General features: G+C 44.1%; 1 protein-coding gene across 1 annotated transcript in view; it reads right to left on the bottom strand.

Moving 5' to 3' along the window:
- The window catches only part of LOC140104115 (cadherin-related family member 3-like), a 34,510-nt gene that overhangs the window by 8,287 nt on the left and 1,260 nt on the right, over nt 1–24,963 (bottom strand). The window contains exons 2-11 of the mRNA XM_072127486.1: nt 24,098–24,294; nt 21,917–22,082; nt 18,109–18,197; nt 11,225–11,325; nt 5,964–6,068; nt 5,067–5,257; nt 4,714–4,891; nt 4,077–4,239; nt 2,568–2,658; nt 315–413 (exon numbers count right to left, since the gene is read on the bottom strand). Coding sequence (XP_071983587.1) covers nt 315–413; nt 2,568–2,658; nt 4,077–4,239; nt 4,714–4,891; nt 5,067–5,257; nt 5,964–6,068; nt 11,225–11,325; nt 18,109–18,197; nt 21,917–22,082; nt 24,098–24,294 — 1,380 coding nt within the window. The remainder of the gene's footprint in view (nt 1–314; nt 414–2,567; nt 2,659–4,076; nt 4,240–4,713; nt 4,892–5,066; nt 5,258–5,963; nt 6,069–11,224; nt 11,326–18,108; nt 18,198–21,916; nt 22,083–24,097; nt 24,295–24,963) is intronic.

The following is a 24,963-nucleotide window of genomic DNA, read 5'->3' as shown; positions in this document are numbered from 1 at the left end:
CTTGCAACACAATTCTAAATGTTAAATCTTGCGTGTTGTCCGAATCCGTCAGGTTGTCCGGCGGCCACGCCCCACGATTTCTGTCGCATGCAAGCCGGCGCGTGCGTGAAAAACCAGGGGCAATTCAGGGCAAATTGGAAAAATTCCGAAAACCACACGGAAATGCGTCTGACGGACCCTTAGTAAATGAGCCCCATTGTTGCGGATCCGGTACAGATTCTGCATTGCGGCCCAGCAGATCGAGTCATACAGTTACAGCCCAGGTTTATATGATGAAGCGCAGACAATGTACGGTATATAATGAAAGCGAATACCTCCAGATGTTTCCTGTACAGTGAAGTTATACGCTGGTGAATCAAATTCTGGATAGAAATTGTTGACGGGCGTCACAGACACGATTATTGTTGCAGTCACTAAAAGAAAGAATTTGTAATGTAATGTATGAATAATTAATGCCGCCATATGATACACACACAGACAAAATATACTACTATGATAAGAATTCAGGGATTCATTTTGGGATTCATGATGGTTATCTCATTAACACAACCAGTTTGTGAATGACCTCCATCTTCTTACATCCACGGTTATCATCTCCTCTCACTAGGAAGCCATGATTATACAGATTGTGGCCACTGCTGCAGAAATGGAGCATTACATGGCTGATATTCAAGTGTCATTAGACTCAATGGGGCACATTTATCGTACACTGGCGCTAAGGGGCACATTTACGGTGCCTAAGCTAGATGAGGACTCCTGCGATGTGGGATCTTCTACACCAGGGCTGACCGGGTGTAGAATTGCACCTTAGTATGTACCTGGTACAGGCTATAAGCACTAACTGACCGCTGACCGCACCCCATTCATACCCCTCTATGCCAAGTTGTAAGTGCTGCCCGCTTTTTATAATTTTTGACTATAGATAGATAGATAGATAGATAGAGATAGATATACCTTATATACTCGAGTATAAGCCTAGTTTTTCAGCACAAAAAATGTGCTGAAAATCCCAAACTCGGCTTATACTCGAGTCAAAAAAATAAATATATCTAAACTCACCTTTCCGGTGACCCCTGTATATCTTCTGTGCGATCTGTCTGGCAGCGGCGGCAGGCTATATACACTGGGGCAGGGTCTGGCAGGCTATATACACTGGGGCAGGGTCTGGCAGGCTATATACACTGGGGCAGGGTCTGGCAGGCTATATACACTGGGGCAGGGTCTGGCAGGCTATATACCCTGGGGCAGGGTCTGGCAGGCTATATACACTGGGGCAGGGTCTGGCAGGCTATATACACTGGGGCAGGGTCTGGCAGGCTATATACACTGGGGCAGGGTCTGGCAGGCTATATACACTGGGGCAGGGTCTGGCAGGCTATATACCCTGGGGCAGGGTCTGGCAGGCTATATACACTGGGGCAGGGTCTGGCAGGCTATATACACTGGGGCAGGGTCTGGCAGGCTATATACACTGGGGCAGGGTCTGGCAGGCTATATACACTGGGGCAGGGTCTGGCAGGCTACATACACTGGGGCAGGGTCTGGCAGGCTATATACACTGGGGCAGGGGCTGGCAGGCTATATACACTGGGGCAGGCTGGCTATATACACTGGGGCAGGGCCTGGCTGGCTATATACTGGGGAGAGTGTGACCAATGCATTTCCCACCCTCGGCTTATACTCGAGTCAATAGGTTTTCCCAGTATTTTGTGGTAAAATTAGGGGCCTCGGCTTATGCTCGGGTCGGCTTATACTCGAGTATATACGGTAGATAAGAGATGGATAGATAGATAGATAGATAGATAGATAGATAGATAGGATAGATACATAGATAGATAGATAGATAGATAGATAGATGATAGATAGATAGATAGATAGATAGATAGATAGATAGATAGATAGATAGATAATGGTTACTGTGGTTCAGTCCTAACCTTTGACAAGATCAAAGTCTCCATCAAAGCGATACATAATATTCCCCAGCTTAGTATAAGACATGATTCAAACTTAGATATTGATTCCTTCTTGTAGAAGCAGAGAAAACACATTCAGCAAGCGGCCACATCTATCAGATAGCAGGGGCTCCTCTGTAATGTTGACGGGTTTATCCTCACCGGTCATAAAACATTGAATAGAAGAAGAGATGTTTACAGGTATCTGGGCCGGGACCTGGGGCCCTATAGTCCTCGCGCTGGGGCCGGTGCGACTGTCTTATTATCATTTCCCCTGATGCCATGAAAGATCTGCTCTTCATACTTCCTGACGTAAATTCTCACCTTCCTGTTATGCTCAGAATCTATGGTGTATGGTCAATAAGGGAGAGGGATAACGTCCTCAGCACCTCTGCTTGCTGTCACACTTAAAGGGGTAGGACAATCAAGTAGTCCTGGGCTCCTGTTCTCAGTGGTCATATCTCACCACCTGCCCTAACGATAGTAGATAACTGTAATAGCAACTTTTCTACAAGTTCTAGGCAGAGGGGAGGGGGACTGGTGAGTCACAGCAGCTACATCTCCAATGATGGACTGCAAACTACAGGTGAGAGCTGCTGGAAAACGAAGATTTACCAGTGTGCGGCGCATCTGGCGAGTCTGATACGGAAATCATCATCTCATAGGTGGTGACAGGATCTGTGTCATATACTAGGTTATTGTTTACCTGGTAACAATAAAAGAAGAGAAAAGTAAGTTATATATGACCCCCCTTTGTTGTGCACACTGATAGATAGATAGATAGATAGATAGATAGATAGATATGAGATAGATAGATAGATAGATAGATAGATAGATATGAGATAGATAGATAGATTGGATTGATAGATGATAGATAGATATGAGATAGATAGATAGATAGATAGATAGATAGATTGATAGATGATAGATAATGGATAGATAGATAGATAGATAGATAGATAGATAGATAGATAGATAGATAGATATGAGATAGATTGGATTGATAGATGATAGATAATGGATAGATAGATAGGACATATACAAAACACCCCCTAGTGCTGGATAAATAGATACACAGGACCCCCTAGTGCTGTGCAGATAGATAGATGATAGATAGATAGATAGATAGATAGATAAATATGCAACACCCCTGCCAATGCATAGGCAAGGTGGTAGTTGCGAATCGCTCTCTCCATGTCAGGAGCTGTTAGGGAGACTGATCACCTCTCTAGGAGGTCTCTAGATATTAGAGAACGTTGTAATTGCAGCTGTAGCCACTGCCTGGTAAGGCAAGAATCTCTATACTATTGTAAAGAAAGCTGGAAGCTGATTGGAGCGTGCTACCACCTGACCAAGGGAGTATAAAAACCCCCGGTGGGCGGGAGCACATGGTCTTAGAATCCAGTCAGTAGATAGAGAAGCAGGTCCAGTGTGCAGCTCGGGCAGAGCTGCCATCCAGACCCACTACCAGGAAGCAGAAGAGATACCTCAGGCCACTACCTAGCACCCAGGGCAAGTCAGGAGACTACTACCAGGCTGAGAGCAACCTTCCTGCAGACCAGCTATCTCCATCAATCTTCCAGCTTGCTGGATCTGCTACTACCGTATGGCTGTTGAACTTTGAAGAAAGAACTATAGAATAATTTGCACAACATTGCCTCCATTTGATCCCTGGATACGGCTGTCACCACCACGGGCTCCCCATCCATCACCCAGGGACCTATCTTACAGACACTCAGGGGTTGCATCAGGGAGAACCAGTACATCAGCCTCTCCCTCCATGTGACTTGAACACACCACCTGCTGGAGACCTGCCAGGCAGTAGGGCAGCCCTCAGTTCCTATACCAAGCATTGTGACAGTAGCGCGCCCGGGACCACAATCACTAGCCACTCCAGTATTCTGGGCCCCGGCTGCCTCCAGGCCCCAAGAAAAGGCTAGGTCCCGGTGGGGGATGTTGCAGATAGACAAGATCCCCTAGGGCTGTCTAGATAGATAGATAATGTATAGATGATAGATATATGAGATAGAGATAATAGATAGATTAATAGATAGATATGACATTGATAGAACGATATATAGTTGGATACAATTAGGTAAGTAGTGCGCAGGAAAGGGACCTCACTTGTATGACGGGTGAATTGTTTGCTGTCTGCATGAACACTTTATCCACACCGAGCGGACCACTCAGGGGTCTATACACCAGCGGATCTGGAGGAATATCCGGATCGTGACAGTTCAAGGTGGCGACTGTGGTGTCTTTTAGAATGGGTTCCGGTTCTACAAACCTAAATGGAAAAAATATGTGAGATAAAATTATCAATATCTACCCGCAGAAATATCTGTGTGCTGTATGTACAGGTAGACCAGGCAGGTGTAATAAAGAGGATAACAGCCCTGCTAGGATAGATAGCACCCCATGTCCCCTATCCCTCACCCTCTCTCCCACAATCCTCTATTCTCAATTTGGCAATGCTAATTTTTTTTGCCAATTTTGAATTGAATTGAGGAGCAAAGCCCTTCTCAATAACAATATGTGTTTAGATGGATAGATAAATAGATAGATAGATAAGGGTCAGAGAATGATGATAGATAGAGGTCAGATAATAATGATGATGATAGATAGATGTGGTCAGATAATGATGATGATGATGATAATGATAGGATAGATAGAAGATAGATAGATAGATAGATAGATAGATAGATAGAAGATAGATAGATGATTAGGTATATACTATATCCATCTCCGGCAGACCTCTCACCTGTACATATAGGGATTACAGAACGGGGGGTTGTCATTAATAGGAAGAATATTCGCAGTCGCCAGGATTGCGGCGCACTTGTTGTCTTTGTCACACACTTTCACAGTGTAGGACTGAACGCTGACAAAGCCGGCTGCCTCGCTGTCCATCCTGGAGATGATCACCACTGTGCCCGTCACTGGTAAGTAGAGATAGTCCCATATATATTCATATATTAGTACACGGGGATGACTTGTACCTTATTTCCCCTCCCATCCAATGTCCTATCACCCCCCATAGCTCACATCTATGATTGGGTTTCTTAATGTGATAACCCCTTAAATTTGGGCAGATTCTCCAACACAAGACTGTACCTTTGCTAATTGCAAAATAAGGATTCCCGGGGTCCATAAGAAAGGTGAGGTCACTCATCAGGTCGGCGTCAGTGGCCGTGCAGGTGTTCACCGTCCTCCCAATTGGCAGCTCCTCATTCAGTTCTATGGTAACCGTGTTCCCGGAGGTTTGTCTCTGGGTAATGGTTCCTGCTGCTGTGATACTGTAAAACCTAAAAAATATAGAACAATAACTTATTTACTATACAATGCTGAAGTTTAATCATCAGTAGTTCTTGTAAACCTCATTGTCTAGCATTTTCTCTTCTGTGTAGTTAGGTGGATGGAGACCTAGCTGCTGTGACTAACTGCTCCTGCACCCCTCTCCATTGACTTCTATGTAATCTCCTAGCTGCTGTGACTCACTGCTCCCCCTCCCCTCTCCATAGACCTCTATGTAATCTCCTAGCTGCTTTGACTAACTGCTCCTGCACCCCTCTCCATAGACTTCTATGTAATCTCCTAGCTGCTGCGACTCACTGCTCCCCCTCCCCTCTCCATAGACCTCTATGTAATCTCCTAGCTGCTGTGACTAACTGCTCCTGCACCCCTCTCCATAGACTTCTATGTAATCTCCTAGCTGCTGCGACTCACTGCTCCCCCTCCCCTCTCCATAGACCTCTATGTAATCTCCTAGCTGCTGCAACTCCCTGCTCCCCCTCCACTCTCCATAGACCGCTATGTAATCTCCTAGCTGCTGTGATTCACTGCTCCCCTTCCCCTCTCCGTAGACCTCTATGTAATCTCCTAGCTGCTGTGACTCACTGCTCCCACTCCCCTCTCCATAGACTTCTGTGTAATCTGACACCACAGTGATCTTCTGCCCATCTTACTAGCAAGACAGAATACAGCAGAGTTTATACTTACAGAAATACTTACACACATGTCAGCACAGGGTCATTGTCATTGACATTGGTGATGTGGACTATTATTTTTGCAGACTTTGAGAGGGATCCATCAGATATAGTGACTGTTATAGTATAGCTGCAGAGGGGTAAACGAGTATACAAATATGACACAGACCACAGTAAAACCCACAGAAATACAGCAACATTGTTTCACATGTCTGGATTCTATCCATATAATTTTACACTACTGTGTGAACTGCTCCCAACACAACTTCAGATTACAATGTACAGGGAGCAGAGGATCTATCAATCTACTTTTTTATTTGAACACATCTTTCCCGACTGGGAGGACTCAGCATGTAAAACAAGTACATAGACAGGCCACTGATTTTAATAAGAACCATGTAATGCTTCATCTCCCCTGCAGAGGCGCTGCAGAGAAATCAAACACTTCATTGAACCCTGAGTCTGATACCTGACACTGACTTTTACTCCTGAGTCTAAATTCTTGACTTTGATCTTTGACATTGACTCCTGAGTTTAATACCTTACTCTGACTCTTAACATTGACTCCTGAGTTTGATACCTGAATCTGATCTTTGACATTGAACCCTGAGTCTGATGCCTGACACTGACTTTTACTCCTGAGTCTAATTCTTGACTTTGACCTGAGTTCGATACCTTACTACGTGACTCTGATCTTTGACATTGGACCCTGATTCTGATGCCTGACACTGACTTTGACTCCTGAGTTTGATAACTTAGTCTGACTCTTGACATTGACTTATGAGTCTGATACCTGACTTTGACCCTGACATTGTCCCTTGAGTCTGATACCTTACTCTGACCCGTGACATTGACTCATGAAACTGAAATAAGACTGACTCATGGGTTTACACCAAAAAACTTCAACTAAAGAGACTGTACACTATGCAATTAGAAAACCATAAACTTTATTGATCACAATGCTAGTATAGTAGCAAATGGGAACATATATTAAAAGCAGTGTATGTCCTACCAATATTAAGATACAGTGCCATCAAAGACCAGAATAGAAATGTAGTCAACAAGAAAGAGCATAAAAACATGAATGAATCACATCAATGACCTAAGTCATAGTTACCATGCCGAATGTGTGGGCACACACTGGCAAACCCCTTGAGAAAGCTACTAGCGAAACATGTGTCGAGGTTGCACAATTCGGTATGGTAACTATGTCTTAGGTCATTGATGTGATTCATGCATGTTTTTTATGCTCTTTCTTGTTGACTCCATTTGGCCTTCTTTACTATTGTTCCATACCTAACATCTATTATGCTCTTTGATGTATCTTAATATTGGTAGGACATACACTGCTTTTTACATATGTTCCCATTTTTTGCTACTATACTAGCATTGTGATTAGAGATGAGCGAGCACTAAAATGCTCGAGTGCTCGTTATTCGAGACGAACTTTTCCTGATGCTCGAGTGCTCGTCTCGAATAACGAGCCCCATTGAAGTCAATGGGAGACTCGAGCATTTTTCAAAGGGACCATGGTTCGGGAATAAAATGTGTTAATTAATTGAAAAAGAATGTCTTCTGATAAGTTAGCAGATGTATGCAAACATCTGCAATCTATTCTTCACTGTTCCGCGCGTATATTATCTCCCGACAAGTTAACAGATGTGAAGAACAGTGAAGAATAGGATCATTTAAGTGAAAAACACAGTGAAGAATAGATTGCAGATGTTCGGCACATCTGCTTACTTGTCGGGAGATACGCTGTCTCCGTGCCCCGCTGTCTCCGTGCCCCGCTGTCTCCGTGCCCCGCTGTCTCCGTGCCCAGCTGTCTCCGTGCCCCGCTGTCTCCGTGCCCAGCTGTCTCCGTGCCCCGCTGTCTCCGTGCCCCGCTGTCTCCGTGCCCAGCTGTCTCCGTGCCCAGCTGTCTCCGTGCCCCGCTGTCTCCGTGCCCCGCTGTCTCCGTGCCCCGCTGTCTCCGTGCCCCGCTGTCTCCGTGCCCCGCTGTCTCCGTGCCCCGCTGTCTCCGTGCCCCGCTCTCTCCGTGCCCCGCTGTCTCCGTGCCCCGCTCTCTCCGTGCCCCGCTGTCTCCGTGCCCCGCTGTCTCCGTGCCCCGATGTCTCCGTGCCCCGCTGTCTCCGTGCCCCGCTGTCTCCGTGCCCCGCTGTCTCCGTGCCCCGATGTCTCCGTGCCCAGCTGTCTCCGTGCCCAGCTGTCTCCGTGCCCCGCTCTCTCCGTGCCCCGATGTCTCCGTGCCCAGCTGTCTCCGTGCCCAGCTGTCTCCGTGCCCAGCTGTCTCCGTGCCCCGCTGTCTCCGTGCCCCGCTGTCTCCGTGCCCCGCTGTCTCCGTGCCCCGATGTCTCCGTGCCCCGATGTCTCCGTGCCCCATGTCTTCGTGCTGCCGCTGCCCCATGTCTCCGTGCCGCTCCCCGGTGTCTCCGTGCTGCTCCTCGGTGTCTCTGTGCTGCTCCCCGGTGTCTCTGTGCTGCTCCCCGGTGTCTCTGTCCTGCTCACCGTGTTCTGCAATGTGTTCTTCACACATATATATTATTCTTCACATAGTATTTTGTTCGCACCGTTCCGCGCGTATCTCCCGACAAGTAAGCAGATGTGCCGAACATCTGTAATCTATTCTTCACTGTGTTTTTCACTGTGTTTTTCACTTAAATGATCCTGTGTTCACTGTGTTCACTGTTTTTATTCTATTCTTCATTGTTCTTCACTGTGTTTTTTTAATTAAATGCTCGATCTCGAGCAGGGGAAATACTCGTCCGAGCAACGAGCCCTTTCGAGTACCTTAATACTCGAACGAGCATCAAGCTCGGACGAGTATACTCGCTCATCTCTAATTGTGATCAATAAAGTTTATGGTTTTCTAATTGCATAGTGTACAGTCTCTTTTTCTATGGTTCAAGTTTTTGGGTGTGTTGCAATTTGAGCAGTGGATAACATCTGCATTTAGTTTAGTGCCCATATCCCCAGCTTTATTTCCTTTTTTATGGTGACTCATGGGTTTCAAACAATGGGTCTTTAATAGAGATGAGCGAGCACTAAAATGCTTGAGTGCTCGTTATTCGAGACGAACTTTTCCCGATGCTCGAGTGCTCGTCTCGAATAACGAACCCCATTGAAGTCAATGGGAGACTCGAGCATTTTTCAAAGGGACCATGGTTCGGGAATCAGAGGCGTAACTAGGAGTGGTCGGGCCCCATAGCAGATTTCTGCATGGGGCCCCCTTTCCCCTTTAAAAGATATATGCAAATCTGTACAGACATATATACACACACATATAAAGTTCTACACTCATGCATTCACTTTTCTATACTCACACCCACATACATACATGTACAACTTATACGCACACATTTAAGTACATTTATACTCTAATATATTGAATATATACAAACTCATACCGTATATACACCTCAAATTTGCACACATACTGTATAGTACATACACATTATATACATATAGTGTGTGTATATATATATATATATCACACACACACACTTATGTATACAGTTTAAACACACCATATACACACATCCCGCGTTTACATACAGTACATACAGCATTAACACACATATAGCAAACGCATACATACACATACATACAGTATATACAGCCTACACACATGCATACAGTATATACAGCATACACACACACATGCATATAGTATATGCAGCATACACACACATACATACAGTATATGCAGCATACACACATGCATACAGTATATACGGCATACACACATACAGTATATGCAGCATACACACACATACAGTATAGGCAGCATACACATATACAGTATAGGCAGCATATACACATATACAGTATAGGCAGCATATACACATACAGTATATGCAGCATACACACATACAGTATATGCAGCATACTCACATACAGTATATGCAGCATACACACATATACAGTATATGCAGCATACACACATATACAGTATAGGTAGCATATACACACATACAGTATATAAAGTATATGCAGCATATACACATATGTATACAGTATATGCTGCATATTCACACATACAGTATATACAGCATATACACACAATAAATGCAGCATATACATACACATATGCACCATATACAAAAACACACATACAGCATCATACACATAAACATATATATATATATATATATATATATATATATATATGCATATATAAACGTATGTACACAGAAACATGTAAATAATAGTACTTTTTTGATGTCCGGCGTGGTGGCTGTGCGGGTCAGCAGGCAGGTGTTCCGGGGAGCCATCAGACGGGTGGTAAGTTTGATGGTCGGTAAGATCGGTGGGCGGGCGGACGGTAAATTCGGTGGGTAGGAGGTCTGCTGGGTGGCAAGTTCAGTGGGCGGGCGAGTGCGCAGGAAGTTCGGTCGACGCGCGCGGGCGGAAAGTTCAGTGGGCGGACGGAAAGTCCAGTGGGCGGGCGGAAAGTCCAGTGGGCGGGCGGAAAGTTCAGTGGGCGGGCGGTCGACACGCGCGGGAAGAGCTGTGAGCGGGCAGGAGCAAGGGAAGTTTGGTGGGCGGTTCGTTTTGCGGACGGGCAGGCTTGTCAGTCACTTGGTGGGTAGGGGGTCCGTCCTCTGTGTCGGCCGGCGGATGAGACGCAATGGGCGGGTCAGGCACATAAGGCTATGAGCTCGGCAGGGACACAGAGGGAGGGGCCCGGGGGCACGGTATCTTTAAATTATGACTCAGCCGTGCGTCGCCGGGCCCCTTAACCTCATGGGCCCCGTAGCAACCGCTATGGCTGCTACGGCGGTAGTTACGCCACTGTCGGGAATAAAATGTGTTATTTAATTGAAAAAGAATGTCTTCTGATAAGTTAGTTAGATAAGATGTGCCTAACATCTGTAATCTATTCTTCACTGTGTTCTTCACTGTGTTTTTCACTTAAATGATCCTGTGTTTACTGTGTTTACTCTTTTTATTCTATTCTTCACTGTTCTTCACTGTGTTTTTTTAATTAAATGCTCGATCTCGAGCAGGGGAAATACTCGTCCGAGCAACGAGTCGTTTCGAATACCTTAATACTCGAACGAGCATCAAGCTCGGACGAGTATACTCGCTCATCTCTAGTCTTTAACCATTGATGTTGGCGTCTGAGTCTGATACCTGACTCTGATCTTTGACATTAATCCTTGAGTCTGATATCTTACTATGACCCTTGATATTGACTCCTAAGTCTAATATCTGACTGTAACCCTTGACATTAAGTCCTTAGTCTTAAACCTGACACTTCATTCCCGACCCCTGAGCATTTACCTTATTGTATTGCTTTCATAATCAAACATCTCGGTGGTAATGATGGTCCCCGTGTTGTCAATCTGAAATCCGAAGTTTCCAGGAGATATTGTGATGGAGTACTGATAACAGAGGGATACGTGATATTAACATGTGATACTCTGTATGCAATTATAAGGAGATAGGAAACATACTGAAAATATAGATCATTTTGCCGGTAGCTTGTCCTCAATACACTCACATGCATCCTCAGCCAAACTAAGGGTGCATGTGCTTACTATATGGAGAGGAGAATAAACCACTGTAAAACATTAAACCCATCCTTCCCTTTCCTAGTATCTAGGCTGGTATAAAAATACAGTAGAAAGATAGATAAATAGATAGATAGATACAGTAGATAGATAGATAGATAGATAGATAGATATGAGATAGATAGATAGATAGATAGATAGATAGATAGATAGATAGATAGATACCGTATTGGATAGATAGATAGATAGATAGATAGATAGATAGATAGATATGAGATAGATAGATAGATAGATAGATAGATAGATAGATATGGAAAAAGGAAAGTCCACAGCAGCACAATGTCAAGAGAGCCCCTAGTAAGGGGGTGCAAAGACTCAAAAAGTCCTGGTGGGAGACTTACATGCATATACCAATCAAAAAAATGAGGCAGCACTCCAAATTCAAAGATGAAAAAAGGAAGGGTTTAATCCAAAACCAGCGGCGTTTCGGTGTTTATCAACTTTCTCAAGCTTGAGAAAGGTGATAAACACCGAAACGTCGCTGGTTTTGGATTATACCCTTCCTTTTTTCATCTTTGAATTTGGAGTGCTGCCTCATTTTTTTGATCGATAGATAGATAGATAGATATGAGATAGATAGATATGAGATAGATAGATAGATAGATAGATAGATAGATATGAGATAGATAGATAGATAGATAGATATGAGATAGATAGATAGATATGAGATAGATAGATAGATAGATAGATAGGAGATAGATAGATAGATAGATATGAGATAGATAGATAGATAGATAGATAGATAGATAGATATGAGATAGATAGATAGATAGATAGATAGATAGATAGAAGATAGATAGATAGATAGATAGATAGATAGATAGATATGAGATGGATAGATATGAGATAGATAGATAGATAGATATGAGATAGATAGATATGAGATAGATAGATAGATAGATAGATAGATAGATAGATAGATAGATAGATATCCAAGAAAAAATGAGACTGCACTCCAAGGTAAAAAGGATCCTGAACAGGGTCTGAAACGTTGCACTTGGGCTAATAAAGCTCCCATCCGTTTTTTTCACATTTTACCTTGGAGTGCAGTCTCATTTTTTCTTGGATATATTTGTCTGGTGTGTCAAGACCAGGATATTGGGGTTTGCACCCACAAAATTACTTGGCAATCTTGGTGCTGCTGGACTTTTCAAATGTTGTTTAGATAGATATGAGATAGATAGATATGAGATAGATAGATAGATGATAGATAGATATGAGATAGATAGATGATAGATAGATAGATGATAGATAGATATGAGATAGATAGATAGATAGATGATAGATAGATATGAGATAGATAGATAGATAGATAGATAGATAGATATGAGATAGATAGATAGATAGATATGAGATAGATAGATAGATAGATAGATAGATATGAGATAGATAGATAGATAGATGATAGATAGATATGAGATAGATAGATAGATAGATAGATAGATAGATAGATATGAGATAGATAGATAGATAGATATGAGATAGATAGATAGATAGATAGATAGATATGAGATAGATAGATAGATAGATATGAGATAGATAGATAGATAGATAGATAGATAGATATGAGATAGATAGATAGATAGATAGATAGGAGATAGATAGATAGATGATAGATAGATATGAGATAGATAGATGATAGATAGATAGATGATAGATAGATATGAGATAGATAGATAGATAGATGATAGATAGATATGAGATAGATAGATAGATAGATAGATAGATAGATATGAGATAGATAGATAGATAGATAGATATGAGATAGATAGATAGATAGATAGATAGATAGATATGAGATAGATAGATAGATAGATGATAGATAGATATGAGATAGATAGATAGATAGATAGATAGATAGATAGATAGATATGAGATAGATAGATAGATAGATATGAGATAGATAGATAGATAGATAGATAGATATGAGATAGATAGATAGATAGATATGAGATAGATAGATAGATAGATAGATAGATAGATAGATAGATATGAGATAGATAGATAGATAGATAGGAGATAGATAGATAGATAGATAGAGAGATAGATAGATAGATAGATAGATATGAGATAGATAGATAGATAGATAGATATGAGATAGATAGATAGATAGATAGATAGATATGAGATAGATAGATAGATAGATAGGAGATAGATAGAGAGATAGATAGATAGATAGATAGATAGATATGAGATAGATAGATAGATAGATAGATAGATAGGAGATAGATAGATAGATAGAGAGATAGATAGATAGATAGATAGATATGAGATAGATAGATAGATAGATATGAGATAGATAGATAGATAGATAGGAGATAGATATGAGATAGATAGATAGATAGATAGATAGATAGATAGATAGATAGATAGATAGATATGAGATAGATAGATATGAGATAGATAGATGATAGATAGATATGAGATAGATAGATAGATAGATAGATAGATAGATAAATAGATAGATAGATAGATAGATAGATAGATAGATATGAGATAGATAGATAGATAGATATGAGATAGATAGATAGATAGATAGATAGATAGATAGATACTGTGGATCTCCTATAATCCCCTTCTTATTATGGCGGGTATAACATAGGCAGATATAATGACATGTTATTTCACAAGTTATGAGCCGCTCACTATTCACAATAAGATATTATATTTATCTAATGGCTTTGCAATAATGTGCAATTAAATGACAAAGTACCTGTGGATGCATGACGTAACCGCGGGTCTCCTAGTTACACACCAACACATGTTACTTGCACCGGAGCAAGATGTTCTTAGCAAGACAAAGGGGGATGAATAGGGAAGTGGTCAGAAGCACAGACTGTGCCAATACTGCCGGGGACAAGTAGTACTACATGCAGGAGTGCTCACTGTTTTATGCTTCAACTAAATAATAAAATTATTTATCTGCACAGAATGATGACAGCACCTACTAGTAGTATATACATGTATTATATCCCCGTAGAATGCAATGGAAGCTGTGTGAGTGCTGTATGTATGCAGTAGGCTCCCTCTAGTGGTGGTAACAGGCAGCAGCTATTTTAAAAGGATCTGTTTAGAGTATCTGACCAGTGACCTGATGTGACAGCCAGGACCCCTATTGGTCAGGACAATGGAAGTCCTTAAAATCCAAACCTATCACATGTTACATTATACTGGGATAGATGTTTAACCAGTGCTCCAAGCACTTCAACAGGAGTGGGGCTCACAATCTAATCATCCTACCAGCATGTTTTGCAGTGTGGGAGGAAACTGGAGGACCCGGAGGAAACCCACGCAAACACAGAGAGAACATACAAACTCTTTGCAGATATTGACCTGGGTGGGACTTGAACCCAGGACCCCAGTGCTGCAAGGCAGAAGTGATACCCACTCAGCCACCGTGATTCCCCATATAGTGATATGTCCAAATAAATGGGAAAATTTAGGTAATTTTAAGTTAATCGCTTCATTATTTTGGCTTAATTTGCAGGGTAAAAACTAGTGTAGAGGACGTGTTCATATTTGTTATATTTTAGATACATTTTGTATTTCATTTGAAATTTTTGTAAGGGGAAAGGGAATGGTGCTGGAAAGGGGCGTGGTTTGGAGAAAAGTAGGTGTGTCTTAAAGTGCACCCAACTGTCCCCCAAATTTTACTTGTCAAATATAAGTCAATCAAAAGGTAGATTAGACTTAAATTAAGATATTCTTCTATTATTCTTCCTGTAAATAAATGAATAAATCGTGAATTGGGGGCCAGCTCCTTCACAATGACATTCTCCAATCTGGGCAAAGTTTAAAGCCACACCTATTTGTCTGTTTATTTCTGTAAATATATTTTTGTTTTTAGATGTATATACATTATTACCAGGAAGGATAATACAAGAAATATCATAAAGAATAAATTCAAGGTTTGATGAAGGAAGTGAAAAAATGATTCTCATAGACTAAAATATCAAGTATCATAGTAGTTTATATGGTTGAAAAAAAGACACTTGTCCATCAAGTTCAACCAAGGAAGGGAAGGGATTGGAGGAGGAAGAGATTTAGGGGAAACAATTCTATATAACATAACCATCAATGTTATTTAGGTGTAAAAAGGCATCTAGACCCTTCCTGAAGCTCTCTCCTGTCTCTACTGTGACCAGCGCCTGAGGCAGGCTATTCCACAGATTGTCAGTTCTCATAGTAAAAAAGCCCTGTCACCTCCGGTGATTAAACCTTGTTTTCTCCAGGCGGAGACAGTGCCCCCTCGTCTTTTGATTTGATTTGATCTGAAACAACTTACCATCATATTTTTTTTATGGGCCATTCATATATTTATATAAATTAATCATGTCGTCTCTTTTCCAGACTAAATAAATCTAGTTGTTTTAATCTTTCCTCATAACTAAGACCCTCCCTACATCTTATAATTTTTGTGGCTCCACGTTGAACCCTCTCCAGCTCCAGGGCCTCCTTTTTAAGGACCGGCGCCGAGAACTGGACGGCATATTCCAGGTGAGGCCGAACCAATGCCTTGTATAGTGGTAATATTACATCCCTTCCACGAGAGTCCATACCACTTTTGATACATGACAAGATCCTACTGGCTTTAGAGGCCGCTGATTGACATTGCATGCTGTTATTCAATTTATGATCTACTAGTACCCCCAGGTCCTTCTCAACAAGGGACTCTCACAGATTTACTCCCCCAAGGACATATGTTGTCAGTGGATTATTGGCCCCCAGGTGCATAACCTTACATTTATCCACATTAAACCTCATTTGCCAAGTGGATGACCAAACATTCAGTTTGTCCAAGTCACCCTGCAGCCTATGAGCATCCTCCATAGACTGTATTACACTACACAGCTTGTACTACTCCCATCCTCCATAGACTGTATTACACTACACAGCTCGTACTACTCCCCCCATCCTCCATAGACTGTATTACACTACACAGTTTGGTGTCATCTGCAAAAATAGTCACAGTGCTATTAATTCCTACCTCTATATCATTAATAAATATATTAAATATGAGTGGGCCAAGCACAGAACCCTGGGGTACATCACTCATAACTGGTGACCATTCCGAGTAGGAATCATTGATCACAACTCTCTGGATACAATCCTTCAGCCAGTTCTCAATCCAATTGCAAATGATTCCACTAGACCTTATTTTACCCATCAGGCGTCTATGAGGGACACAATATCCACAGCTGCTCCTCCATCCAGGCACCTGCTCACCTCCTCATAGAAACAGATAAGGTTAGTTTGACAACTTCTATTCTTAGTAAACCCATGCTGGTTATCACTTATTATTCTATTTGATGTCACATACTCCAGTATGTAGTCTTTTACTAACCCTTCCAATACTTTCCCCACAATGGAAGTTAAGCTTACAGGTCTGTAATTGCCTGGTGAAGTTCTAGAGCCCTTTTTATATATTGGCACCACATTTGCCTTGCGCCAGTCACTTGGCACCACACCAGACATTACGGAATCCCTGAAGATGTTAGACAGCGGTACAGCAATAACAGAACTGAGTTCTTTAAGAACTCTGGGGTGTAACCCATCTGGTCCAGGAGCTTTGTACACATTGGGGGTCATTTACTAAGGGCCCGATTCGCGTTTTCCCGACGTGTTACCCGAATATTTCCGATTTGCGCCGATTGTACCTGAATTGCCCCGGGATTGTGGCGCACGCGATCGGATTGTGGCGCATCGGTGCCGGCATGCGCGCGACGGAAATCGGGGGGCGTGGCTGAACGAAAACCCAACGTATTCGGAAAAACCGCTGCATTTAAAAACCGAAAAAGTGTCGCTTGGGGAGCGCTTACCTTCACCTGGTCCGAGGTGGTGAATTCCGGCGCGATGAGATGACTTTCAGCGCAGCAGCGCCACCTGGTGGACAGCAGCGCCACCTGGCAGAGAGCGCGCCGCTGGATCGCGAATGGGCGAGGTAAGTAAATCTGCCCCATTGATTTTATTGAGCTTAGATTGGATAATGTCTACATTCAGCCAGTCTAGTATATTACAGGGTGCATGACCCGCACTGGCACCACCCACGTCAGAAGTTCTTTCTTCTATCGTATAAACGGAGCTAAAAACCTATTAAGTATCTCCGCCTTCTCTTGGTCTCCAATGCCCTATTTTCAGAATAAAGGGGTCCAACCTGCTCTGACCCCATTGATATACTTAAAAAATTTCTTGGGATTTGTTTTGCTATCTTTAGCCACCTGTCTTTTATTTTGTATTTTGGCTGATTTGATTTCCTTTTTACAGATTTTGGTAAGTTTTTTGTAAGTATTGAAAGCCTCAAGTGACCCGTCAGATTTATATTTTTTGAATGCCCTATTTTAATCATTACTTGCCCTTTTAACATTAGCTGTAAGCCGTGCGTCTAGCCCGTCTATATTTGTTACCTATTGGAATAAATTTAGAAGTACCCAGGATAGATTTGAATTCCTCCCATTTAACACAAGTATCATCACATGACAGTATCTGATCCCTGATCACATGCAGCCCTGAATTTCTGGAAATTACCCTCTTAAAATTCAAAGTTTTCGATTTTCCCACCTTTGTAATAAGTGTAATAAGTTATATGATTGGCACCTGCAGAACATCTTTATCCGGGTCCCTAGCTGCCACTTTGTAAATGAATGTGGAAACGGGAGTATTTTCAGGAATATAAACCTCTGCCTCTGTTCAAGAGAAAGGACAGTGTTACAATAGGACACATCATATCGATAAGATGATTGTAGCACCTATCCGGCAATCTTCATAATTTCCAGGAGGAATAATAGAGGAACAGTCTTGTGCAGATTTGGGAATACAAGAATATACATAATAGTGTCATGTCTGAGAGGCTGGCAGTAACCATGTAGGACGCCATGTAGGACCCTGTGTAGAACCCCATGTAGGACCCCATGTAGAACCCCATGTAGGACGCCATGTAGAACCCCATGTAGGACGCCATGTAGGACGCCATGTAGGACCCCATCTAGGACCCCATGTAGGACGCCATGTAGGACCCCATGTAGGAAGCCATGTAGGACCCCTTGTAGGACCCCATGTAGGACGCCATGTAGGACCCCATGTAGGACCCCATGTAGGACCCCATGTAGGACGCCATGTAGGACCCCATGTAGGACCCCATGTAGGACCCAATGTAGGACCCAGTGTAGGAAGCCATGTAGGACCCCATGTAGGACCCCATGTAGGACGCCATGTAGGACCCCATGTAGGACGCCATGTAGGACCCCATGTAGGACGCCATGTAGAACCCCATGTAGGACCCCATGTAGGACGCCATGTAGAACCCCATGTAGGACGCCATGTAGGACCCCATGTAGGACCCCATGTAGGACGCCATGTAGAACCCCATGTAGGACGCCATGTAGGACGCCATGTAGGACCCCATGTAGGACGCCATGTAGAACCCCATGTAGGACCCCATGTAGGACCCCATGTAGGACACCATGAAGAACCCCATGTAGGACGCCATGTAGAACCCCATGTAGGACCCCATGTAGGACGCCATGTAGGACCCAATGTAGGAAGCCATGTAGGAAGCCATGTAGGACCCCATGTAGGACGCTATGTAGGACCCCATGTAGGAAGCCATGTAGGACGCCATGTAGGACCCCATGTAGGAAGCCATGTAGGACCCCATGTAGGACCCCATGTAGGACCCCATGTAGGAAGCCATGTAGGACGCCATGTAGGACCCCATGTAGGAAGCCATGTAGGACGCCATGTAGGACCCCATGTAGGACGCCATGTAGGACGCCATGTCGGACCCCATGGAGGACGCCATGTAGAACCCCATGTAGGACGCCATGTAGGACCCCATGTAGGACCCCATGTAGGACGCCATGTAGAACCCCATGTAGGACGCCATGTAGGACCCCATGTAGGACCCCATGTAGGACGCCATGTAGAACCCCATGTAGGACGCCATGTAGGACGCCATGTAGGACCCCATGTAGGACGCCATGTAGAACCCCATGTAGGACCCCATGTAGGACGCCATGTAGAACCCAATGTAGGAAGCCATGTAGGACGCCATGTAGGACCCCATGTAGGACGCCATGTAGAACCCCATGTAGGACCCCATGTAGGACGCCATGTAGAACCCAATGTAGGAAGCCATGTAGGAAGCCATGTAGGACCCCATGTAGGACCCCATGTAGGACGCCATGTAGGACGCCATGTAGAACCCCATGTAGGACCCCATGTAGGACCCCATGTAGGACGCCATGTAGGACCCCATGTAGGACGCCATGTTGAACCCCATGTAGGACGCCATGTAGAACCCCATGTAGGACCCCATGTAGAACCCCATGTAGGACGCCATGTAGAACCCCATGTAGGACCCCATGTAGGACCCATGTAGGACGCCATGTAGGACGCCATGTAGAACCCCATGTAGGACGCCATGTAGGACCCCATGTAGGACGCCATGTAGAACCCCATGTAGGACGCCATGTAGGACCCCATGTAGGACCCCATGTAGGACGCCATGTAGAACCTCATGTAGGACGCCATGTAGAACCCCATGTAGGACGCCATGTAGGACCCCATGTAGGACCCCATGTAGGACGCCATGAAGAACCCCATGTAGGACGCCATGTAGAACCCCATGTAGGACCCCATGTAGGACGCCATGTAGGACCCAATGTAGGAAGCCATGTAGGAAGCCATGTAGGACCCCATGTAGGACGCCATGTAGGACCCCATGTAGGAAGCCATGTAGGACGCCATATAGGACCCCATGTAGGAAGCCATGTAGGACCCCATGTAGGACCCCATGTAGGACGCCATGTAGAACCCCATGTAGGACGCCATGTAGGACCCCATGTAGGACGCCATGTAGAACCCCATGTAGGACGCCATGTAGGACCCCATGTAGGACCCCATGTAGGACGCCATGTAGAACCCCATGTAGGACGCCATGTAGGACCCCATGTAGGACCCCATGTAGGACGCCATGTAGAACCCCATGTAGGACGCCATGTAGGACGCCATGTAGGACCCCATGTAGGACGCCATGTAGAACCCCATGTAGGACCCCATGTAGGACGCCATGTAGGACGCCATGAAGAACCCCATGTAGGACGCCATGTAGAACCCCATGTAGGACCCCATTTAGGACGCCATGTAGGACCCAATGTAGGAAGCCATGTAGGAAGCCATGTAGGACCCCATGTAGGACCCCATGTAGGACGCCATGTAGAACCCCATGTAGGACCCCATGTAGGACCCCATGTAGGACGCCATGTAGGACGCCATGAAGAACCCCATGTAGGACGCCATGTAGAACCCCATGTAGGACCCCATGTAGGACGCCATGTAGGACCCAATGTAGGAAGCCATGTAGGAAGCCATGTAGGACCCCATGTAGGACGCCATGTAGGACCCCATGTAGGAAGCCATGTAGGACGCCATGTAGGACCCCATGTAGGAAGCCATGTAGGACCCTATGTAGGACCCCATGTAGGACGCCATGTAGAACCCCATGTAGGACGCCATGTAGGACCCCATGTAGGACGCCATGTAGAGCCCCATGTAGGACGCCATGTAGGACCCCATGTAGGACGCCATGTAGAGCCCCATGTAGGACGCCATGTAGGACCCCATGTAGGACCCCATGTAGGACGCCATGTAGAACCCCATGTAGGACGCCATGTAGGACCCCATGTAGGACCCCATGTAGGACGCCATGTAGAACCCCATGTAGGACGCCATGTAGGACGCCATGTAGGACCCCATGTAGAACCCCATGTAGGACCCCATGTAGGACGCCATGTAGGACCCAATGTAGGAAGCCATGTAGGAAGCCATGTAGGACCCCATGTAGGACCCCATGTAGGACGCCATGTAGGACCCCATGTAGGAAGCCATGTAGGACGCCATGTATGACCCCATGTAGGAAGCCATGTAGGACCCCATGTAGGACCCCATGTAGGACGCCATGTAGGACGCCATGTAGGACCCCATGTAGGACCCCATGTAGGAAGCCATGTAGGACCCCATGTAGGACCCCATGTAGGACGCCATGTAGGACGCCATGTAGGACGTCATGTAGGACCCCATGTAGGACGCCATGTAGGACCCCATGTAGGAAGCCATGTAGGACCCCATGTAGGACCCCATGTAGGACGCCATGTAGGAAGCCATGTAGGACCCCATGTAGGACCCCATGTAGGACCTCATGTAGGACGCCATGTAGGTCGCCATGTAGGACCCCATGTAGGACCCCATGTAGGAAGCCATGTAGGACGCCATGTAGGACCCCATGTAGGAAGCCATGTAGGACGCCATGTAGGACCCCATGTAGGAAGCCATGTAGGACCCCATGTAGGACGTCATGTAGGACGCCATGTTGGACGCCATGTAGGGGGTCAGTAGTATTAGATACCTTTTTCGGCCAGGCTTCCTGTGAACACCGGGGGTTTGTTGACTCTGGAAATTTCGATGACAATGGACTGAGTGGCTGTTGTCCTTTTGCTGTCTTCAACAAGGATTTGGAGAGTGTATAGAGGGACGGCTTCAAAGTCTAGCTTAGGCGTGCTGGTGGTTATTAGCTACATAGAAGAAAGGAAAGAAAGGCAGAAATATCTATAAATAACTTCCAGTATTTTCTTTTCTCTTATTTATCTATCTATTTACCTAAGAAAAGAAAGTTCAAGACAACACTGTGGGGGACACTAATCATAGTCTGTTAGACTGGTTTGAACGTTTTTTAGCGCAAAAATCTGGCGCATCTCGTTAATTTGGCGCATTTATGCATTATTTTCTGGCGCACGGCAAAGTTCGGCACTTAGTGGTTCTGAGTCCCTGCGCCTTATCTGACACAATGGGGGTCATTTACTAAGGGCCCGATTCGCGTTTTCCCAACGTGTTACCCGAATATTTCCGATTTGCGCCGATTTCCCCTGTATTGCCCCAGGATTTTGGCGCACGCGATCGGATTGTGGCGCATCGACGCCGGTATGCACGCGACGGAAATCGGGGGGCGTGGCCGAGCGAAAACCCAACGGATTCGGAAAAACCGCCGCATTTAAAAAAAGAAATGTGTCGCTTGGGACGCGCTTACCTTCACTTGGTCCGGGGCGGTGAACTCCAGCGCGTTCAGATGCTTTTCAGCGCAGCAGTGCCACCTGGTGGACGGCAGAGGAACTACCTTGATGAATCCCGGCCGGACCCGAATCCAGCGCAGAGAACGCGCCGCTGGATCGCGAACGGACCAGGTAAGTAAATCTGCCCCAGTGAGTGCGTCCTATACAGATGTTTGCACGGGATCTATCACTAATTTGTGCCTAAAAAGGCGCAAAAAAGGCGCAAAAATGCACCTACTCTGAGCAGGTGCCCTTCCAAAAAACTTCCCTTTTCATTACTAAAAACATACATTTTAGGTTCCCAAATGAAGAATAACCTCTATGCAACATGGAAAATACTTCGCAGCAGTTTTAAAATGTAAAATTTCTCCAGTAACGACTTCATCATTGTCTATGGGATCATCTCTGGGAGTGATTATTGTCTTATTGTACAGATCTGAGAATATTATCAGTCTCCATTTACTGTACATTATAATAAAAAAGGAAAAGACTCATTTCAGCAAGAATTTTTTTTTTACATCTCTGTAACTTTTAGTCCCTGCAGTTACATCACAATGATAGTTTTTGTGCAGAGATGAAGCCCTGAACGTTCTGTCATCTTTTCTCAGTCTCCTTTCATTATTGCTCACAAATGAGATCTAACAATTTGAGACAAATTTGGCGCAAATTTAGGCACAAATGAATGGGACATGCGACAATTCCAAAGTGCATTTACTAAGGCAGAACCAGATCCATCATAGATCAGGAGCCAAAAAGAAGAGCAAACCAGGCGCAAAAATAGGCGAACCTGAGACCCCCTATGATTAATGTCCGCCCATATCTATCTATCTCCTATCTATCTATCTATCTCATATCTATCTATCTATCTCTCTATCTATCTATCTCATATCTATCTATCTATCTATCTATCTATCTCATATCTATCTATCTCATATCTATCTATCCCATTGTAACAGTTTAATCCATCATAATTCCAGTCCCAATGATGAAATATTTTGTACTGAGCACTTCCTGTCTGAGTACTTTGGATCAGACAGTATTATATCTAGATACAATACACAGTTTCCGTAGAGGCTCAGTAGTAATGTTATGTTTTTGTCATTTACAAGGGAACAGCTTGCCCCCAAATCCCTGAGATCTGCAACCTGTTCATCATCTTTCCTGAATTATGGTAATTGTTAGCAGAGCGAAGTCAACCTGGGAAATAAATTCACGTTAATCTGAATCTACATAGAAAAACGATCCGCGGCGACTGAGCAAACTGCGGGGATGAGAAAACTGAGACTCAAAAACTCTGAAAGTAATTAAACTGTTATCAGATCAGTGAACGAGGGTAATAAAAAAAAGTCTTATTCTTAAAGGGATTTTTCACAATTTACAATGAACTTCTATTCACTTTGTCGATAATAGTTCCCAGTAGCCACCTCTAGGGGGAGCTCACTGCATACAGATTTGTACATTGAGTTCTATGTGTTACCCACCTCCCAGTAATTGCTTGCTTTAGGAATAATGGTGAATGGGTGTATCACTGGATTGGAGTTCACTATAAAAGGGGCTCCGACTATGGAATCGAACTGTGCAGCCGTTGCGGTAATCCTTGCCACCAGCGTGCTCTGGGGGGCGTCTTCAGGGATGGTCACATTGTTAGGTAAATTTAATGTTGGAGCAGCAGAGGTTGCTAAAAAGGAGAAAAACAAGTGACAGAGAGGTTAGACTTAAAGGGGTTGTCCGGTGTTTATTAAATATTTTTTAATTCTTTGGCCAGTCCCTTTGAGAAGATCATTAAAACATTCATCTTAACGTGGTCTGGTTTAGAAGTTTAAGAGGGAGGAGTAACAGGAACTTGATCTTTTAGTCAGAGGTAGAGGATACAAACATTTGGAATAGAGAGAACTTGTGTAATACTCCATTTGCCCTGGAGGAGCGCTGTAGGGAAACTGAGCACTTCCTGTCTGAATCTTCTAGAGCAGATTGCTGAAAGTTAAATATTAAACCATTGCAGAAAAAGGAACCAAAAAACATTAAAGAGTCATCGGAATTAAAACTAATGATAATACTTGCCATTCAGATCCCCATTACTGCTTAGGGACTCTAGGTACTGGTCCTTATACAAGATCGTAAGGTCCCCACTTATCATGTGCCATATATATACTGATATCCTGTTATGTGGATCCAGGAAATCTACCATCAAAATCCATCATGATAAACACTACAGGCGCCATGACTGTGGTATCTTCTTATATGTGTTATCCATGGCCTCTTTCCTTTTAAAATCAACTTTTAAAATTATACTAATGAGCCAGAAGGTCTCCAGGGGTTTAACCAGAGCCCCTCTATGCTACAGATT

This window comes from Engystomops pustulosus, chromosome 10, assembly GCF_040894005.1.
Source record: "Engystomops pustulosus chromosome 10, aEngPut4.maternal, whole genome shotgun sequence".
NCBI classification, from domain to species: domain Eukaryota; kingdom Metazoa; phylum Chordata; class Amphibia; order Anura; family Leptodactylidae; genus Engystomops; species Engystomops pustulosus.
The sequence above is the reverse complement of the archived record's forward strand: the minus strand, read 5'-3'. Positions and strand labels throughout refer to the sequence as shown.